Consider the following 20,049-nt stretch of genomic DNA (forward strand, 5'->3'; position numbering starts at 1 on the left):
TAGAAACGCAATAAGCTTCAAAACAACGGCATATAAATCCAAAAAAAAATCGGTTAGTGCTACAATGGACAAATTGAACAAACTGGAAACATTCGCTTGAAGAAGATAAGATGAATAGAAAACCTTTGACACAAAACATTCACTTGAAGAAGAGAGAGATACTTTCACTTGAAGAAGAGAAGGGAGAGAGAGAGAGACGTTAAGGGTTTTTTCTTTCAATAAAAACATCTTATTTTTACCTCATATTAGACAAATGGTAGTTTCTAACTACGTGACTCTTCATTATTCAGTAATATTTAAAAATTTGACACCTAATCATCCTCATCAGCTTCTGTTAAGTCAAATAAATGGAAGAGACAAAAAAAAAATAAAGATGAAAAAATATATAGGGACCACTCTTTGAAGAAAAATGTTATAGGGAGTGAAACTAAATTTTAGGTTACTTATAGGGATTAAAAACATATTTTTTTGAAATTTAAATATTTTAATTAACTTTAATTGTTTAACCTTAAATTGTAATTTATCAAGAAATTGAAAATTTCTTATAAGTTGTTAAAAGTTTAATGACTAAGATATTATAATTGAATAATTTTGAGAATGAATAATCACATAAAATAATATTTTAATTTATAAGATGAAACAAAGAGTGCAAGGAAAAAACACAAGTTTTATCATTATCTTTTTCAAAGCAATTCAAAAACTTTTTTATTCAACTTGTTCAATATAAAATCCAATACTAACTTTAATAATTTTCTTCCACAGTTAAGATAATAGCACTCAGCACAATATAACATATTTAGTACATTTGCGAAATCACAAATCATTCATATACCCATCAAAACAAACAGGAAAAAGGCTATCCAATTTGAGGATGAATCACGTCATTTCCTATTAATTAAGAACTTTCACTCTTTAACTCTTCCTCCTTGGAGCCATTTTCTTCAGGAGTTGCCTTAGATACTTGATCAACAGTAGGTCCATAAGCCCAACTGCATACTAAATAATACATTAAATTAAGAGCACTAAGTCCAACTATAACCCAATAGTACTTGTCAAAACGACCCTTGTTAATATTATCATTAATCCACCCTTGTTTTCCTCCTCTTGAAGTAACGTTTTCTATAGTGCTGAATACAAAAGAAGATAACAAGTTTCCTACGGCCATTCCTAATACACTGAGGGAAGTGGCAATACTAGACATACTCCTTGGAAACTCTGTGTAATAGAATTCATTTTGGCCTATAGCATTGATTGCATCCGCTATACCACCCAAACAAAGTTGAGGCGCAAGCCACATTGCAGACATTTTCAACACTCCATGAGGATCATTCAAGTATCCTTCTTTGATTGCTTTCTTTCTCCTTATACTCTCAAAAGTCGCCGCAGTTACCAACTGAAGAAAAGATATAAACAACCCTATTCCCATTCTTGTCTTTGGACTTATCCTCACTGGTTTCCCTTTTATCTTTGATGCTAGAGGAATAAGAACGCGATCATACAAAACAATCCATATAAATATTGCACCTACCAAGATAACGCTAAAAGATCCTGCTGGAACTTCAAAGTGTGAGGTGATATGTCTGTCTAAGGATTTAGCTTGAAGCAATCCAAATGATCCTCCAATGTTAAGGGACATCATGATCCCTGTTGACCACAACGGAATAACTCTAACAAGGGCTTTTAGTTCTTCTACTTGATCTACTGTGCATAGACTCCATGGATTTATCGCGAAACCATCTGATGCTATATCTTGCTCATGATCCTTAATAACACATGCTTTATTCATAAACCTGACAATGAAAATCTTAAGCCGATGAAATCTATGTTTTAATCAGACAAATGGTTTTTGAGTCTACATACCTTAGTCTATCAGTTGGAACAACAAGATCTGAGTCTTTATTGTGATGGTAAAATTCAGCTGAGTTCTGAGAAGGTAACTGAAAATTTCTGTTCTTAAAAGCAGCAACAGTTACTTGAGCAAAACCAGTGAACAAAGTGGTTCTTTTTGTAATCTTAACATAAAGAGGAGAAGCTAGAAAGAATAAGAGAGTAGATAAAAGCATGAGTGCTGCGGGAACACCGAAACCGATCTTCCATCCAAGATGATCTTGAATATATACAATTATAGTGAGAGCAATTATGACAGCAAAAGTTGTGAAAGCATAATACCAACTGAAGAAAATTTCCAAAACTCTATGGTTATTTGGATTATCTTTTCTATTCACTTGGTCAGCACCAAATGCTAAAGAACACGAAAGACCACCATTTCCAATCGACATTAGACCGAACGCGGAGAGTAACACTGCCATTTGACCTTTTGTTGCTGATTTACAGCCTCCAGTTTGATGGTTACATGAAGGGGGCCTTGCTTGTGGGAACATGGCTGTTAACCACAGCAGTGTTATTCCCAGAAAAGTCACAGCAGAACCTAATCCAACGCCGAGGAAACGACCTAAATAAGAATCTGCTATAAAAGCACCAACAACAGGTGTGAAATTACTGGCAGCAGAAGATAAGAGAAGAATCTGAGTAGCTTTTCCAAGATGAAGTCTGTAACTTCCCATCAAATAGGTTATCATGTTAGGTAATAATCCCAAACTAGCCATTCTCGCAAGTGCTTCATTCGCTGTGCAACAACAACAAAACCATATCATAGAACAAAACTCAAACTGATCATAACAAAAAAACAATAATCAAAGTTATAGAAAAGATACCAATGATGAAAGGTATGGTGATAAGACCACCCTTGCGTCTTTCTGATTGCTGTGAGATTTCAAAAACTGAAGAATGTTCAACTTCCTTGTCCATTTTCATGATACAAGTGCTGTCAATGATTGTTGCGAATTGCAACCGTTTTTATACAAATGGTTTTATTAGCTTTTTATAAACAGTTTTCTCTTTTCTAAAATTTAAAAACCATAAAATTTGGGTTGATTTACTTTTCTTAAAATCATAAAATACTGGAAAATGGTCAATTTTCACTAACTTTCTTTAATATACCATGCATCTTGTCAAATAATTCTCTCTAATATGAAATAATTGTTATAGAGAGAAAATGTTTAAAATAAAAAATAAGAAAAAGAGAGAAAATGTTTACCATAAAAATGGGAAAAAGAGGTTGCTATAGAGAAAACATGTTTACAGAAATTTAAATAAAAACAAGAAAAAAATTATATTATTTTTATATAAAAAAGAAAAAGAAGTAAAATAATTATTATGTTTTTCAATAAATTTTTAGGATAATATTGAAATGAAAATAAACTATATAAAAAACACGTTTTTTTATATATTATTGGCATCTAGATATGCACTTCATGTTAATCTGATTGTTTTTTTAATAGGTAAATGTGTAAAAATAAAAACTAAACTTTTTTTTTTAATATACTATGTACTTTGTTCAACTCTTCTCTATATTATTAAAATAATGTTATAGAGAGAAAGTATTTGCATATTTTAATATTTTTAAATATTAAACATGATAGAGGAAAATTATTCTTTTTATTATGAAAAAAATGTTATAAGTCAAATTCTTACTAGAAATAAAAGTTATAAAAAAAATGTTTAAAATAATAATAAGAAAAAGAGAAGAAATGTTAAAAATAAAAATAGAAAAATAAATATCTATAGATAAAACATGTTTACAGAAGTTAAAATAAAAAATAAGAGAAAAAATTATATTACTTTTATAGAAAAAAGAGAAAAAGAAATTAAATAATTGTTGTATTTGTCAAAAAATATTTAGGATAAAATTGAAATCAAATCAAATATATCAAAAGCACGTTTTTCTTTAAATATTATTAACATCTAGAGACTTCAGGTTAGTATGATTACTTTTTTTATAAGTATATGTGTAAATATAAAAATTAAACTTTTTTATTTAATTAACATATTATGTATTTTGTTCAACTCTTCTATATATATTATTAAGATAATGTTAATTATAAAGAGAAAATATTTGCATTTTTTAATATTTTTTAAAATTAAATGTTATACTATCAAATTCTTCTCTCTCTTCTCTTTAATATGAAATAAAAGTTATAGAGAACAAAAGTTTTAAATAAAAAATGAAAAAAAACAGAAAAAATATTTAAAATAAAAATAGGAAAAAGAGGTTGTTATAGAGAAACATGTAGATACAGACGTTATAATAAAAAGGAGAGAGAGAAAAAAAAAGTTAAATAATTGTTGTATTTTTCAATAAGTTTCTAAGATAAAATCGAAAAGAAAATAAACTACATCAAAAACACGTTTTTCGTTATATGTTATTAGTATTCAGACGTGCACTTCACGTTAATTTCACGGTGTTTTTTAATGCTCAAACGCGTAATAAAAGAAATTGGACTTTTTTGTTTAACATATGCAGTTTGTTTAACTATTCTCTTCTCTCTATTATTAAAGGAATGTTATAAAGAAAAAATATTTACTTATTAAAAAAGGTTATTACAAAAATTTTAAAAAAAATGTTACTCGCTATGTCTCAAAAATGATTGATGCATTTTATAAAATTATTTATCTCAAAATAAGTGTCGCTTTTAATTTTCAATACAATTCTAGGATTTATCATAAAATATATATATTTAAATAATCAATTAGAAGTACGTTAAGGTTCTTATGTGATGCTAAGCTCAAAAATAAAGATGTCAAGAGCTTAAACTCCACCAGGATTGTGAAAGAGATGAAGTGTAAAGACTTGTTTGGTCTTGTTTGTCTGAGTTAAAATAATAGAAATAAGTTATCAAAAATTTTAAAAAAATGGAAGAAAAATATTATATTTTTTTAATCAAAAAATAAAGCAGAAGTTAAAGAATTAAATAATTGTAAAAAAATAGAATGAAAATAAGGTACATAAAAAATATATATAATTCAAAGATAAAAATGTCAAGACTTGAAACTCCAGAGTTGTGAAAGAGATGAAGTGTGAAGACTTGATTGGTCGTGTTTGTCTGCGTGACCAATGTCTGATAAAGACACTAGGGTACTTCTAAAAACGTTATGGCTATATTACACACACACACACACTAAAAACTCTTAAGAAGCCTATCATATTTTGATTAAATCACTGAAACAAATTGTAAGGCCTAGATGGTTGTTTACAAGAGTGTCTGATTGATTAACATACATTTTCGAACCGAATAATCAATTAGATCTTTGGCTAATACATTAGATCCTTCTTAGTTGAGTCTAAAACTAATTGGGATAATCTCTTAATGATTGGTGATGGTTATACATCAAAACCTTCCCTTTGCGGCCTAAGCAATCAATTATTTAGGTTGTCTAATCGACTAGCCTAATCAATTAGAGCATTTATTTGGCCCATGTATTGTTTCCAAATTTGTATCATGTCTTGGCCTATAAATATAGAGCTTATTTATCACTTTTTTCACATCCAGAAAGCGGTTAAAACCCTCATTTTTCATTTCCCTCATCATCTCTCTAATCATCTCACATATTTTTGTCATAGTGCTTCGAGAGTGTTCTTGGGTCTAAGTGACGATATTTGTTCTAGGTGAAGGAAAAGTTATAAACTTACCAAAAGTGTATTTTCTCTTGTGTAAATAAATCTTCCATAGGAATTTGATATTTTATTTGTGAGCTAAACAAGCTAAAAAATCTTATTTGTATTGGGAGATTGTCTTAGAAAGTCTCCGTCTTGGTTCGTGAGTTTTGTCATTAAAGAAAAAGCTCCTTTTTGGTTCATGATGAGGCCTGAGACGTTAGCATTATCAAAGTGGATGAACTTATTGGATCCTTGCAAACCTTTGAGATGACAATAAATGATATAATTGAAAAGAAAAACAAAAGTATTGTCTTTGTATCCAACACTGAAGATGATGAAGATCAATGTGATACTGATGAAATCCTATCAGATGTTATAGCTCTTGTTGGTGGAAAGTTTAACAAAGCTTTGAAGATACTAGACAGAAAGTGGAGGACAAATGTTGTAGACAAAGTGCCAGATAACTTCAAGAACATTAGTCCCTAATACAAAAACAAAGATGAAGACAAACACATGATGGAGATGTCACCAATGTGGAAGATATGGCTATATAAGGCCCTACTATTATAAGTTGTATGGATACCCTCAGTCTTATAATCAGCCAAGGTTCAACAGAAAAGGAGGCAAGAACATTCAAGCTAGAAAAGTATGGAAACCGAACGAAATTGTCATTTGTCTCATAGCTCACACACCTCTTAGTGTTTCCTCAATAGAAGATTGGTATTTTGATAGTGGATATTGCAGACGCATTATGGAGAAAAGAACTATCTTGAAAATTTAAAACCTTACTCCAATAGTTATGTTACCTTTGATGATGGAGCAAGAGGAAAAATCAATGGTATATGCAAGTTATTCTATCCAGGTATGCCTAGCCTTGATAATGTGCTACTGGTAGAAGGATTAATCACAAACTTGATCAATATAAGTCAATTATGTGATCAATGTTTCAACAAATTAGAATGCATTGTTTCCATCAAAGATCAAGAAGTGTTAGTGAAAGGATCAAGATCAAAAGACAACTGTTATTTATGGATATCTCAAAGTAAAAGTCAACCCTTAACATGTTTGATATCCAAGGTATATGAGACCAAGATATGGCACCAAAAACTTTGTCATCTCAACCTTAAGAGTATGAAAAAGATAATATCTGAAGATGCTATCAAGGGATTGCCTAAACTCGAGAATGAAGAGGGAAAATTTGCGGAGAGTGCCAGCAGACCAATATGTCCCACAAGAGGCTCCAACATCTTGCCACCTCAAAAGTTCTAGAACATATGGATTTGATGGAGCTCATGCAAGTAGAAAGCCGGAGTGGGAAAACATATGTCTTTGTGTATGTGGATAATTTTTTAGATACACTTGGATGAATTTTATTAAAGAAAAAATTGACATATGTAATTTTGTCAAGATGGTGGAATATTATGTTGAGCAACTGCAATCTGAATTTGAGATGAGTCTTGTAGGAAGTTTGACCTATTTTCTTGGTCTACGAGCAAAGAAACTAAGTGATATTTTTTGCTAAAGCCTTAGATGATATTAAGTTTGGAAAACTAAGGGATGTTATTAGTATATTCAGCACGTAAAATAAGGGAAATATCTTCAAATTGAAAATTTTATCATAGCTATTATTTCCTCACAAGCAAAAATAACCTTCCACTGTCTCTATTGTTCTAGCACATCTGTTCACCTTCACCTTTCTCAAGTTCCTCAAACCCATTCAGAAACGAGCCAAAAATCTAATGATGCTAAGACATCTGAACCAAAGCCAATTAAAAATGCTTATAGGGTTAAGATGCTTGGAGTCAATTTAGGAGATCAATCTACAAAGAAGACAACTAAGGTTTCTTGATCTAGCAACATTGCTGATGAGCCAAAAGTGATTCTAAATCCTGTATCTCTGAATATGGTTGTTCCAATTGACATTTCAACAAAAATATCAAAGAGTGGTGCTACTAAGAAGAAGAAATCATCTAAAAAGGTAAGTCCATCTGAAATGGGATCATTTGTGCATGTTCATGATCATGTTGAAACTGTGAATATTGCTATGAAAATTGACTCCAAACCCATTGGAAAAATCATTAATCATGTTAAATCCACTTTTGAGGAACCATGTGTTGAATCACATATTGATCCACATGTTGAACCAAATGTCGAAACATCTGTTTCAACATCTAGTGGCCCACAGACTGAACTCACTTTTGTATCAATTGGTGACCTATTGAACCTCCCACTGAATCCATTGATGAACCACTGACATAATTTACTGAAATTTGTGGCATTTCAATAAAAAGACATTATTTTAAAAAAAAAATCTGGCGGTTTAACGTAATATAAAACCGCCATAATTTTTGCATTTTTTTGGTAATGCTACATCCAATTTAGTACATGTGGTGCACACTTATATGTTATGATTCTCACAAAATGTTTCTACTTGTTGAGTAGATCGATAAGAAAAATGAACAACTAACAATGTCAGTCAAACTAAATAATCTAACTTATAAAGATTCAACCGATAACAAATCTAAAACCTATATGCAAACATAATTTCAAATAATCAAACCCAAAGAAAAAGACGAAGAGAATAGAAAAATTACACAATTGTTTATTGACAGAGTTTGACCCAAAACGATACATAATTATGTGGGAGAGAAAATCTCTCTCATTGATTATCAATAAGTCTTTACAAGAGTTACAAAAAGATCACAAAAAATTAACTCCAAATGCATAAGGTGAACAATCCTAATTTCTCTTTTTTTTTTTCTTCTTCCATCCCATGATGAATTCTCTCTAGGATTTGTTTCCTATTCATTTGAGTGTAACCATGATCATTTCCTATCAATTACAAACTTTTGATCTATAATCAACCCCATTAATCCTTTGTTAACTCTACCTCCTTAAAGCCATTTTCTTCACTAGTCTTGAATTCAGTTAACTCTTTCTCCATTGAACTAGTTTCATCACTAACCTTCCTTGGTACCATTTTCTTCAGTCTCCTTAGATACTTTATCAACAGTAGGTCCATAAATCCAACTGCACACTAAATAATATACAAAATTAAGAGCACTAAGCCCAACTATAACCCAATAGTACTTGTCGAAACGACCCTTGTTAATATTATCATCAATCCACCCTTGTTTTCCTCCTCTCGAAGTAACATTTTCTATAGCGCTGAATACAAAAGAAGATACCAAATTTCCTGCAGCCGTTGCTAAACCAGAAAGGGAAGCGGAAACACTAGACATAGTCGTGGGAAACTCTGTAATAGAACTCATTATGGCCTATACCATTGAATGCTTCAACTATTCCACTCAAACAAAGTTTTGGTGCAAGCCACATTGCAGACATTTTCAACACTCCATGAGGATCATTCAAATACCCTTCCTTGATTGCTTCCTTTCTCCTTATAGAAATCAATGAACTTCCATGAAAACATTTCACAGGATTCAGCCAATTGTCTTGATTTGCTATCTCATTGATCCATAATTTAGATTTTTGAGAAGTATAATAGTCATCCAATAATAGGGGTTTCCTTTTTTTCAAATGAACTGTTTGCAGACCTATTGATTCTAATAACTGATTCCCGAGTGCATCATTCATCCGTTTCAATTCATCCATATGGATCTGGGACCTATGAATGGGCATACTTCCGAAACTCACAAAGAAAAAAGGAAGTGAGTTCGACAAAAGGGGAAGAAGCTTGGACAAAAACAAACAAAGTCTCAAATGTTGCTCCAGTTACAAAGTGCAGAAAAGAAAAAAATAACCATATTCCCATTCTTCTCTTTGGACTTATCCTAACTGGTTTCCCTCTTATCTTTGATGCTAGAGGAATAAGAACGCGATCGTAGAGAACAATCCATATAAATATTGCACCTACCATGATAACGCTGAAAGATCCTGCTGGAACTTCAAAGTGTGAGGTGATATGTCTGTCTAAGGATTTAGCTTGAAGAAATCCAAATGATCCTCCAATGTTTAGGGACATCATGATCCCTGTTGACCACAATGGAATAACTCTAACAAGGGCTTTTAGCTCTTCAACTTGATCTACTGTGCATAGTCTCCAAGGATTTATCACGGAACCATCTGATGCTATATCTTGCTCACGATCCCTAATAACACATGCTTTATTCATAAACCTGAAAATGAAAATCTTTAGCTCTTGAAATCAAATAATTAATGCGAGAAAATGTTGGTATGGTTATTTTATTCTACATACCAAGATCTGAGTTCTTGTTATGATGGTATAAACCAGTTGAGTAGTTCTTAGGTGGTAATGGAAATTTTCTGTTCTTATAAGTAGCAACAGATACTTGTGCAAACCTAGTAAACAACAGTACCATATTATACATCAACAAAATTCAAACTCATTCAAAAAATAATAAATAATTCAAAGTTATAGAAAGGATACCAATGATGAAAGGCATTGTGATAAGGCCACCCTTGCGTCTTTGTGATTGTTGTGAGATTTCATCAGCATCATCAACAGAATAAAGTTGAACTTCCTTGTCTATTTTCTTATTTGTTTCTTCTTAATGCATATGCAGGATAGTAGTTTATTAAAATAATATACAAGTTACAAGTTTCTAATTATCTACGACCAATCAATCATTTTGTAACAAAAAAGGAAAAACCAATCAATCATTGGATACGCACTCACCGCAGTCTGGCCTACAGTTATTGTTTAGTGAGTTCTCAAATCTTTCTATTGGTTTCACACCATACATACATGATCCATGGAACGATGTTCAGTTGCACTTGCATCTATTATTCTCTTTTTTTTATATATATACACTAGCCCAATAAAACTCTGGCTTTAGGCCTCAAAATATTAATTTTTATTAACTAGTATATACATACATACTATACATATTAGAGATAGCAACATTTGCTTGAAAAATGAGTTTGAAATTTTTTATTTTTTTAGACATGATTATTTAGTATGAGATATTGGAGATATTGTTTGTAATAAGTTCAATTAGTAAAAAAAATTAATGTAAGAATATATGTATTGATGTTACTATACAACAATTGAAATGCCTAATTATATTTTTTGAAAAATACAGAAAATGTGATTTTGAAATTGTTCTCATTTTTGTCCAAAAAAAATTGCTTTTGAAATGAATATAGAATCGAAATTTTGTGAAAAACAAACTATTTATAAAAAGAAATAATTTGATGAGAATATTGATAACGAAGTTGTTAAATCTCTCGAGGAATCATTTAAAATTGATTATTTTTATGTATAGTAGATAAAACAATTATATCATTTCGAAAATAGGTTCGAACCATTTAAATTGTATACTGACATTTTTGAATTTCTTTTTAGCATTAAAAAAATAAGGTCATTAGATAATGAAGAGTTAAAAAAATATTTTCTTAATCTTGAACGCTCATTAAAATAAGGGTTGACAATGAACCGAACCAACTCGGATATAATTTGGAACTCGGTTCGACAATTAAATCGTTGAACTAGTTTCATGAACCAAATATGCTAAATATGAGGAAAAAAATAAGTTTGTTAACTAAATGAGCTGAACTTGAACTATACATAGTTTGATTCGTTAAATTCATGAATCAACACGATTATATATGAGAATGATTAAATTGTTTTTAAGAATATGTTAAAAGATGTACTCTAAATCTTAACCCTATATTTTATTTTAATATAACGGTTTTAATTGATAATTTATATTCTCAAGTGAGTAAAATATTTCAAAAATTAATTGTATAAATAAAATCAACAAAATCAACATCATATAAATTATATATTTTTTAAAAATAATTTAAAAATTAACATATATTTTCTAATTAAAAAATATCTTCTAAATTTCTTTAAATTTAAGAAAATCAAATAAATTTTCTAAATTTCTATTAATTAAAAATATATATTCTAATAAAATCTACATCATATAAAAATAATTTTTTTAATTTTTTTTGATTATCTTTAAAAATATATATATTTTATATTATATTTAGAATTAATTTTAATTATTTTAGATTCATAGATTTAAATATACAATATTTGCTAATCTTATAACTTTTATTTTATTCTAATATATTTTTTTTAAAATGTCAAATATATATAAAAAAATAGACTTTAAAAAAATGTCTTTTAAGTTTGTGAAGCAAGCCAACTGAACTTAACGAGATAAATCTAACGAGTTGAACCAAATTGTTCTTGAACTTATAACTAGTAGAGTTGAAGCTCAAAAAAAGTTTGTGTCGAACTTGAACCGAGATTTGAGCTGAACCAATTCTTAACGAGTCAAGTCAAGTTGAGTCGAGCTGAGGAGGATTCGACTCAACTCATTTTCAGCCCTAGTTAAAATATAATGTAAACTCAAATATTGATGGATTAAATTTATTTACATAATTAAACATCTTAAAAGAAATTATATATGGAGAAAATGATATACTAATTAATATACTTAATTATGTAAAAAAATGATTCTTTCCCAAATGCATATACTGCTTATAGAATAATTTAACAATTCATGTAAGTATTGTTTATGTGGAACATAATTTTTCAAAATTAAAATTAATAAAATCCTATTTAAAATCAACAAGGTCTTAACAAAGATTAAATGCATTTACTTTATTATCTATTGAAAAAGAGTAATTTTACCTAAATAATTTAAATAAATTTTATTATCTATTGAAAAAAAGAGTAATTTTGTCAAATATTCTTTTACGTTATTTTTTTTTTTTGTAATAAATTGGTCATTTAAGTTTTTTTTTTTTAAAAATGGATCCTTTAAGTTATCAAACGTGTGCCTCATTACCCTTTTTTAATAGAGTAAATGTGTTAATTATGGATGCAATTATTTTGAGTGGTATGAAAATGATGAAGTGTAACCAAAAATACAACAGTCACACATTTTTAAATGTTCAAAATGAGAGAAAAAGGATGTAGAAATCAGCCTAAAGGATAAAGATGTTACAAAAAAATAACTTAAAGAACCAACATGTTAAAAAAAAATTAACTTAAAAGGATCCCTGATGTAATTTTTCCAATTATTTATATATACAAAATTAATGTTATAAAATCCTAATTCTTGTTGAAAATATAATTCATGGTGTCGAAGCATGTTGTTGCCAAAACACCTAGGTGTCGAAGAGTCTAGGTGTCAAAGTGTCAAAGTGTTGAGGAGTTAGTCTTGTTAGGTCTGACATATTATGATTGGCTGTATTTTGGAAAAATAATTATTATTGACAGATGTTGAACAAGATGTTCTGACATGTTCTTTCAACATTGCATTATGACCTAGCCTTTGTATCTTGTGAGATTTGGTTTCTTTAATGTTTTTATCTTAAGATTCTCTGAAGATTTAGTTCACGTATTATGTTGAGCGTTTTCCATAAAGCAAAGGCGTTTGTGTCTTGACTTACTTACGAAGTAACAATGTTAAGACATTTTAGGAAACATTAGATTTAATTGAGATCATATTTTCAGAAGATTGTGCAGAGATCTTGGATCTGCTTCAAATCAATATCGAAGCCCATGCCTCTCCACTGCTATTTATAGAGATGTTCTATACCTAAGAAGGTATCGAAACAACGCATTATATTATTCAAATTAGGGTTTTGTATGTGTACTTTTTGTGAGTCATTCGAGTATCTCCTCGATACTTGAATTGGACCTAGTGTATTGAGTTATAACTAATAATCCCTCAGAAGCTTTTAAGGGACATCATGATCCCTATTGACCATAATGGAATAACTCTAACAAGGGCTTTTAGCTCTTCAACTTGATCTACTGTGCATAGTCTCCAAGGATTTATCGCGGAACCATCTGATGATATATCTTGCTCACGATCCTTAATAACATAAGCTTTATTCATAAACCTGAAAATGAAAATCTTTAGCTCTTGAAATCAAATACTTAATGCTAGAAAATGTTGGTATGGTTATTTTATTCTGCATACCTTAGTTTATCAGTGGGAACAACAAGATCTGAGTTCTTGTTGCGATGGTATAAACCAGTTGAGTAGTTCTTAGGTAATGGAAGTTTTTTGTTCTTATAAGTAGCAACAATTACTTGTGCAAAACTAGTACACATGCTTATTCTTTTCTTGATCTTGACGTAAAGAGGAGAAACAAGAAAGAATAAGAGAGTAGATAAAAGCATGAGTGTTACAGGAATACCCAAACCAATTTTCCAACCAAAATGATCTTGAATGTATACAATTCTTGTAAGACCTATTATGACACTAATAATTGTGAAAGCATAATACGAACTGAAGAAAGTTTAGAGTTGTTACTATGTGATCGCACACGTAGACACGCTAGGTTGAACTATGCTAAAAAACAGTGTTTGGTGTTTGTAATTTCCATTTCTATACATACCAGGAAAGTGACAACAGAACCTAATCCAACACCCAACAATCGACCTAAATAAGAATCTACAAGAAAAGCGCCAATAACAGGTGTGAAATTGTTGGCTGCAGAAGATAAGAGAAGAATCTGAGTAGCTTTTCCAAGATGAAGTATGTAACTTCCCATCAAATAAACTATCATGTTTGGCAATATTCCCAAACTTTCCATACTTGAAAATGCCTCATTTGCTGCAACAAACAACAATACCATATTATACATCAACAAAATTCAAACACATTCAATAAATAATAAATAATTCAAAGTTATAGAAATGATACCAATGATGAAAGGGATTGTGATAAGGCCACCCTCGCGTCTTTGTGATTGTTGTAAGATTTCATCAGCATTGTCAACAGAACAGAGTTCAACTTCCTTGTCCATTTTCTTATTTGCTTCTTCTTAATGCAAATGCAGGATAGTACTTTATTAAAATAATATACAAGTTACAAATTTCTAATTATCTACAACCAATCAATCATTTTGTAACAAAAAAGGAAAAGCCAATCAATCATTGGATACGCATTCACTGCCGTTTGACCTATAACTATTATTTAGTGAGTTCTCAAATCCTTCTATTGGTTTCACACCATACATGCATGATCCATGTAACGATGTTGAGTTTCACACCATACACATGCGGACAGACGGTTTTAACCGTTATAACTATATAAAGGAGAAAACACATCATTTTCAGGTATTCAAATTCATTCACACTCTCATATTGCTTCTCGTTCTCTCAATGACTTGGACATTGTAGTTCAAACCTTGTATGATTCAAATTGCACTAAAGTCTATGAACAAAGGTGAATACCTTGAGCAACTGAGTCATTTGTCCCGTACCCAAGGATATCCTAGACAAGTATAGGAATTATCCACTCTCATCATTCTTTGTTACTTAAGGCTCATGATGTACAACTCGAATCAAAATTGACAAGTTGCTGATATGAGATCCTGATGATTGATCTTGATGATGCAATGTTACTTGTTGTAGAATAAGACTTGACAATCATTTTATTTGAATTGTGCTAAAGTCTATGAACAAAGGCAGATACCTTGAGCAATTGGGTCATTCATCCCGTACCCAATGATATTTTAGACAAGAATATGGATTATCCACTCTCATCATTCTTTATTTCTTAAGGCCCGTGCCACACAATCTGAATTATGATTGACAAGTGTTGATACCTTTGTTGTGATTGAGAAGTAATCCACTTTGTTAGTTATGCTTGACTGGCATCGACTTTGAAGTCTTGATCTTGGATTTGAACCTTGAGGTCTTGAGATATTGAGATTCAGAACATCCAATATAGCTTGAGCACAATGGACTTGCCGTATCAAGTGATCAAGGATCTTTTGATCACTTGAATAGTCTTGAGGATTAAAGCACAATACAAAGGATTTGGTTTACCAAAGTGACATTTGGTCAACACTGATCAGTGGGATCCAGAGAAATTAACTAGGCTATGTACAACCCTAAATGAATTAATCAATGAAAATGAAATCATGTATTTCTAAGTAAACTCTAAGCTAAGGGATCATTCATTAAAAATCAGAATTTCTACCTAGGGGCAAAATGGTCAATATGCCAAAAATAGATTAATTAGAAAAATAGTTTCTAAAAATCAACATTTAATTAAAACTACTTAACCCTAATTATATCTAATTATGAAAAATCTAATTAGTCTAATTATCTAATTATCCTAATCAAGTCTAACATAACCTAATCAAGATTTACAACTTAATTAAATTCTAAAATCTAATTAAGACCTAAATTCTTAATTATTCTAAAAAAAGAATATTTTAATTAATCTAATTAGAATCATAACCAATCATGATTAATTTTAATCCTAATTCTAATTCTAATTATCAAAAAGAAAAAAAACCATGAATTAACTAGTAGGTTCACTAATGGGGGTAAAGGCCCAAAACTGGGGTTTATGCCAACAAAACGCGCTTGGCCCTGGGAAGGCAAGGCCCAGCGCTTAGCTGATTGATTAGAGGGGGTGTGAATGTCACTTGGAGTGGTGTGAACATCTCTTGGGATTGAGGCCTAAATGGATTTGGCCAAAACACACGAGGATGCAACGGACTCAAGACAAACTCACTTTCCTCCACGCTCAACTATCGCGTTCCTAAACATCGACCTGAACCGATGACTATGCCGCGCCGGGAACTTCCTCCTGCGGAGGCGGAGGTCCAAACATACATCAATAGCATCAGCTCAACGTCCTCTACCACAAATCAACTTCCAATTTTTCCGATTTTAAATCAAACATCCAAATCGAGCCGAAATCAAACAAACGCTAACTCACCAAATCTTGAATTAAACGCGAGAAAAGATTGATTCCGAGTCCAAAACATAGAGGTTTGGCTCCACTAACTACAAAATACGTCATAGAAAGGAGAAACGGCCGAGAAAGAGGAATTTCACCAACCTACGAGACGGAAAAGTGTCCCGGTGAAAATTGCACTCAAAGCGAACGAACGCGAAGATGAATGCGCCTTTAGGTAAGCTTCTGAATTCCCTCCTTCTTCCTATTTGGTTCTTTCTTCTTCCTCGATTCTTTTGAATTCTCGATTGTGTGCGTTCTTGTGGCGTGTGAGGATATGCAGAGGTTAAGCTCAACTGCTTAGAGCTTATGAGGTTGAAGCTCTATCAGTTAGGAGGATTTCAAGCGTTTCGAGAGGGTGAGGGAGAGAGGTTGAAGATGAAATGTGAGAGTGAAGAGTGAATGTTCATCAAATTCGAAAATGTAATGATGTATGTTTATATATAGTTTCAAAGTTGTTAGAAATTCTCATGAAATGCAAAACAAAAGGCAATATTAGTTAGAAATTCCACTTAAATTGCAATGTAAATTCACTTGAAATTACCTTGGAATTAGAAATTAGTTAGTAGTTAGTTTAAGTTTGTTATGAATTGGTTAATTTCAGTTACTGACTTGTTGGTGTGTTGATCAAATGTGAATGTTAGTTAGGGATGGAAGTTAGGGTTAGTTGGAACCTCTATTAAAATCAGTTATGGTAGCTTGAATTAGTTATCTTAACTCTGTTAATGACTTAGGGAAAGTTCTGTTAAGAGTTACTCCTACTGTTAATGAATTAGTTATAGTTAGAGTGTTAAGTTAGCTTGTGAATTAGAGTTGAAGAATTCTGCAGGTGCCAAACTTCAGTTAGTTGCAGTGCAGCCCTGCTGTTGTTCTGTTAAGCAAGTTTCAGGTTGAATGTTAATGATTGAAGGAGATATGGTTCTTTTATGTTGGTAGAAATGTTAGAAATACAATTAATTATCAACTAGTTAGTTATGTTGGATAGTTAATGAAAAAAGAAATGGACTAAAATGCTTTTCTAGCAGGGTTTGAATGATTGTTAATTGCAAACTATCTCTACTGCTAGTATGCTGAAATAATATGTGGATTATCTATCTAATTTGAATGTAATTGTATTATTATATGGAGGTTATTATGAAGTGTTGGATTTGTTGTGCTATGCTAACTAATGCATCGATATACACTTAATGCAGGTTTTTGGATGATGGGCAAAGGTTGATTTGGTTTGTAACTTGGTCAAGACTCCAAAGCATGTTGGCACAAAGGTGTATTTGCACTTGTAATGGGAAAGGGTTTTAGGAATTAGTGGTTGACTTTGGTCAACTGTTGACCAAGAAGTCAACAGTTGACTAAAAGTCATCCTTTATAAAAATTGCATTTTTTATTATTTTCCTTTGTAATGAACAGAGTAAGTATGGTATGAATAAATGAATGGACCTTTATTTGAATAGAATGCTCTTTAAATCAATGCAAAATGTCTTACTTTTCAAATAAGTAAAATCCCTCCAAATATTCAAATTTGAATCAAACCTTAGAATGGACTATGGACTTATCACACTTGGCTAAGTGAACTTATGAATGAGAAATATGAATCAAGAACTAATGGGACAATGAATGCACCATAAGGAATGAATCAATGGATTATGGACTTGAGGGAAACCATGAATGAAACAAAGTCTTGCGACTTATTGGATCACCATATAGTAAGCCATGGTCAATAAATGATTAAACTTGATAAAAGATACCAAAGAACAAAGGCATGACTTAAACCAAAGTGATCAGATACCACAATCCATGAACTAGGGTTCCATGGCTAGGCCAAGATATTGATGCCAATCATACAATCAAGGACCTCAAATCCACAAGTAAAGCCTTCAAACCAAATGGTCCTCCAATGACATGAATTAAGAAGTTAGGGCTTCCAATACCCCAATGCAAACCACATGATCCAATAGGCACCCAAGGTCAAGAACTAGAGATTTAAGCCTATCATGATGAAAGCTTCATGGATCAAGGTACCAAGCAACAAGATTTAGGGTTTCAACCTCAATCAGATGTAAAGCCAAGTCACCTCTTAAACCCATGTACAAACCCTAGCTTTGTAAGCCGTTGAGCTTTGAATCTATAGATTAACAGATGTCAACATGAATGAATACATATGAATGAAAACATGATTGTGTACAGATGAATCTCAAGTTAAAGGTTGAGGGGAAAGATGAAAAGGGGATGACAAATTTTGGGGTACAACAGTACCAAAATCTTCTTTCACCATTCATCAAACATTATGGTTTCACAACAGAACATTGACACCGTCTATGAGGCTGTAGCGGTAAATTCATGACCATTAAGTTATAGACAAACTTAACGTCAATAAAACCAGAGTCGCCATCGCACTTTTATTGTTTCCAAAGGAAAAAGGAAAAATTACGAACAAAACTCAAAGATAAGAAGTTTTCAAATCAAAACTAGTAAAATGCCAGAGATTACAGGTAAGGGGGTTGATTACACAGAGGGAAGGTGTTAGCACCCAAAGTGTCCTAGGTACTCCTAGGGAGCCCTTTTTTATGTGTGTATGTGTTTTTGGTATAAAATGATGTTTGCAATAAATAGAGTATGGGGATGGGAAAAGAATTCATTAATTTTATTTTTGTGTTTGACAAGACCTTCGGACTTGTACCTACGTACCAACATAAAAATGAGGGATCAAAACCTCGTAGTTCGTGGTATCAATTTCAAAATGAGTGGATTGCTTTTAATAAAAGTTAAAATTTTAAAAGAGGCATAAAAGGTCTAAAAGAGTTTGAATGAGTGTTAGTTCTTTTTGTCTTTTGAAATTTTAAGTCAATATGGTTAAGTTCATTTACAAGCTTGATTTAAGAAAAAAGTTCAAAAATGCAATGGCCATAAGGCCAAAGTTTCTAATTTGCAATAAAGTCTAAGTTTAGAAATCACAAGCAAAGGAGATTTGGAAAGGGGGGAGATATTTGAAATTTAAGAAATGGGAGGAGATGAAGAGACTAATCCTAAGCAAAAATTTAAAAGTTAAGAGTTGAAAAGATCTGACTAGTGGGATGCAATCTAATAGACAAGAGTGTCATATAGAAACTCACTTTTCCTTTGGACTTTGAAATCAAGCAATATCAATAAGTAAGTAGAAAAATGAAGAGCAAGACATCAAATAAAGAGCGCCACATCCAAGCTAGCCACTTCATAGTCTTCTTCTTAATCTTCCCATGTATCATTTGACATACTCCCTGAATGGCTCCGAATAAGGCATTAGACACAGGTTCAAAATAACACTTGCATCAAGACCATGTGGAATATGAACTCAAGTGGATCCCAATACTTGCATCAGATGAGAGCTCAAATCACAATAACTTGGTTTCAGAAATGTTGGCATTGACCAAGTCCTTTTGCATAGCGAATGTTGCCTAATTCTATGTCCAAAGCTCAGATCAAATCCAACAGTCCACACAAACATTTTTTAGGGTTTTTGTTGTTTATTAAGTATTTTAAGGTCATAAGACCACAAACACAAACAAAATATATACAATCGCAATATATGACTCAAGTGAGCAAAGTAAAAAATGGCATAAATATAAACAAGTTAAATTATATGTGTAATGGCAAATGAAATGGTAAATGGCTTGAATTTAAATTGCATAAAGTAAATGACTTGAAATTAAAGAAATAAGAATAAAAGTTAGTCAAATTTTAATTGATTAAATGTTAGTATTGTTTTGTTTTTCAATTGATTAAGTCATTCTTTGGAGAACATTCAACCCTCTATTCACAAGCATGGATCCTTGAACCAAGACATCTTCCAAAGGAAGGAAAAAAGGA

General features: G+C 31.4%; 1 protein-coding gene and 1 pseudogene across 1 annotated transcript; both read right to left on the reverse strand.

Moving 5' to 3' along the window:
* Positions 1 to 722: 722 nt before the first annotated feature.
* LOC127087468 (protein NRT1/ PTR FAMILY 1.2) lies at positions 723 to 2,926 on the reverse strand. The gene is made up of 3 exons (XM_051028355.1): positions 2,715 to 2,926; positions 1,861 to 2,626; positions 723 to 1,790 (listed from the first exon to the last, which is right to left on the reverse strand). The coding sequence occupies exons 1-3, from the start codon at positions 2,812 to 2,814 to the stop codon at positions 896 to 898; spliced, it is 1,761 nt and encodes a 586-aa protein (XP_050884312.1). The 5' UTR covers positions 2,815 to 2,926; the 3' UTR covers positions 723 to 895.
* A 5,153-nt stretch (positions 2,927 to 8,079) lies between these two features.
* Positions 8,080 to 14,265, reverse strand: LOC127087470 (protein NRT1/ PTR FAMILY 1.2-like; annotated as a pseudogene).
* Positions 14,266 to 20,049: the final 5,784 nt, after the last annotated feature.

The sequence above is a fragment of the Lathyrus oleraceus genome, chromosome 5 (genome assembly GCF_024323335.1).
Source record: "Lathyrus oleraceus cultivar Zhongwan6 chromosome 5, CAAS_Psat_ZW6_1.0, whole genome shotgun sequence".
Classification (NCBI taxonomy): domain Eukaryota; kingdom Viridiplantae; phylum Streptophyta; class Magnoliopsida; order Fabales; family Fabaceae; genus Lathyrus; species Lathyrus oleraceus.

Bases quoted from the DNA above. Each gene is read 5' to 3' on its own strand.
- LOC127087468 (XM_051028355.1), bottom strand. From the start codon at position 2,814: ATGAAAATGGACAAGGAAGTTGAACATTCTTCAGTTTTTGAAATCTCA. The intron at 2,627-2,714 runs GTATCTTTTCTA...GTTGTTGCACAG, and splicing joins CACCATACCTTTCATCATTG to CGAATGAAGCACTTGCGAGA. The intron at 1,791-1,860 runs GTATGTAGACTC...TTTCATTGTCAG, and splicing joins GTTCCAACTGATAGACTAAG to GTTTATGAATAAAGCATGTG.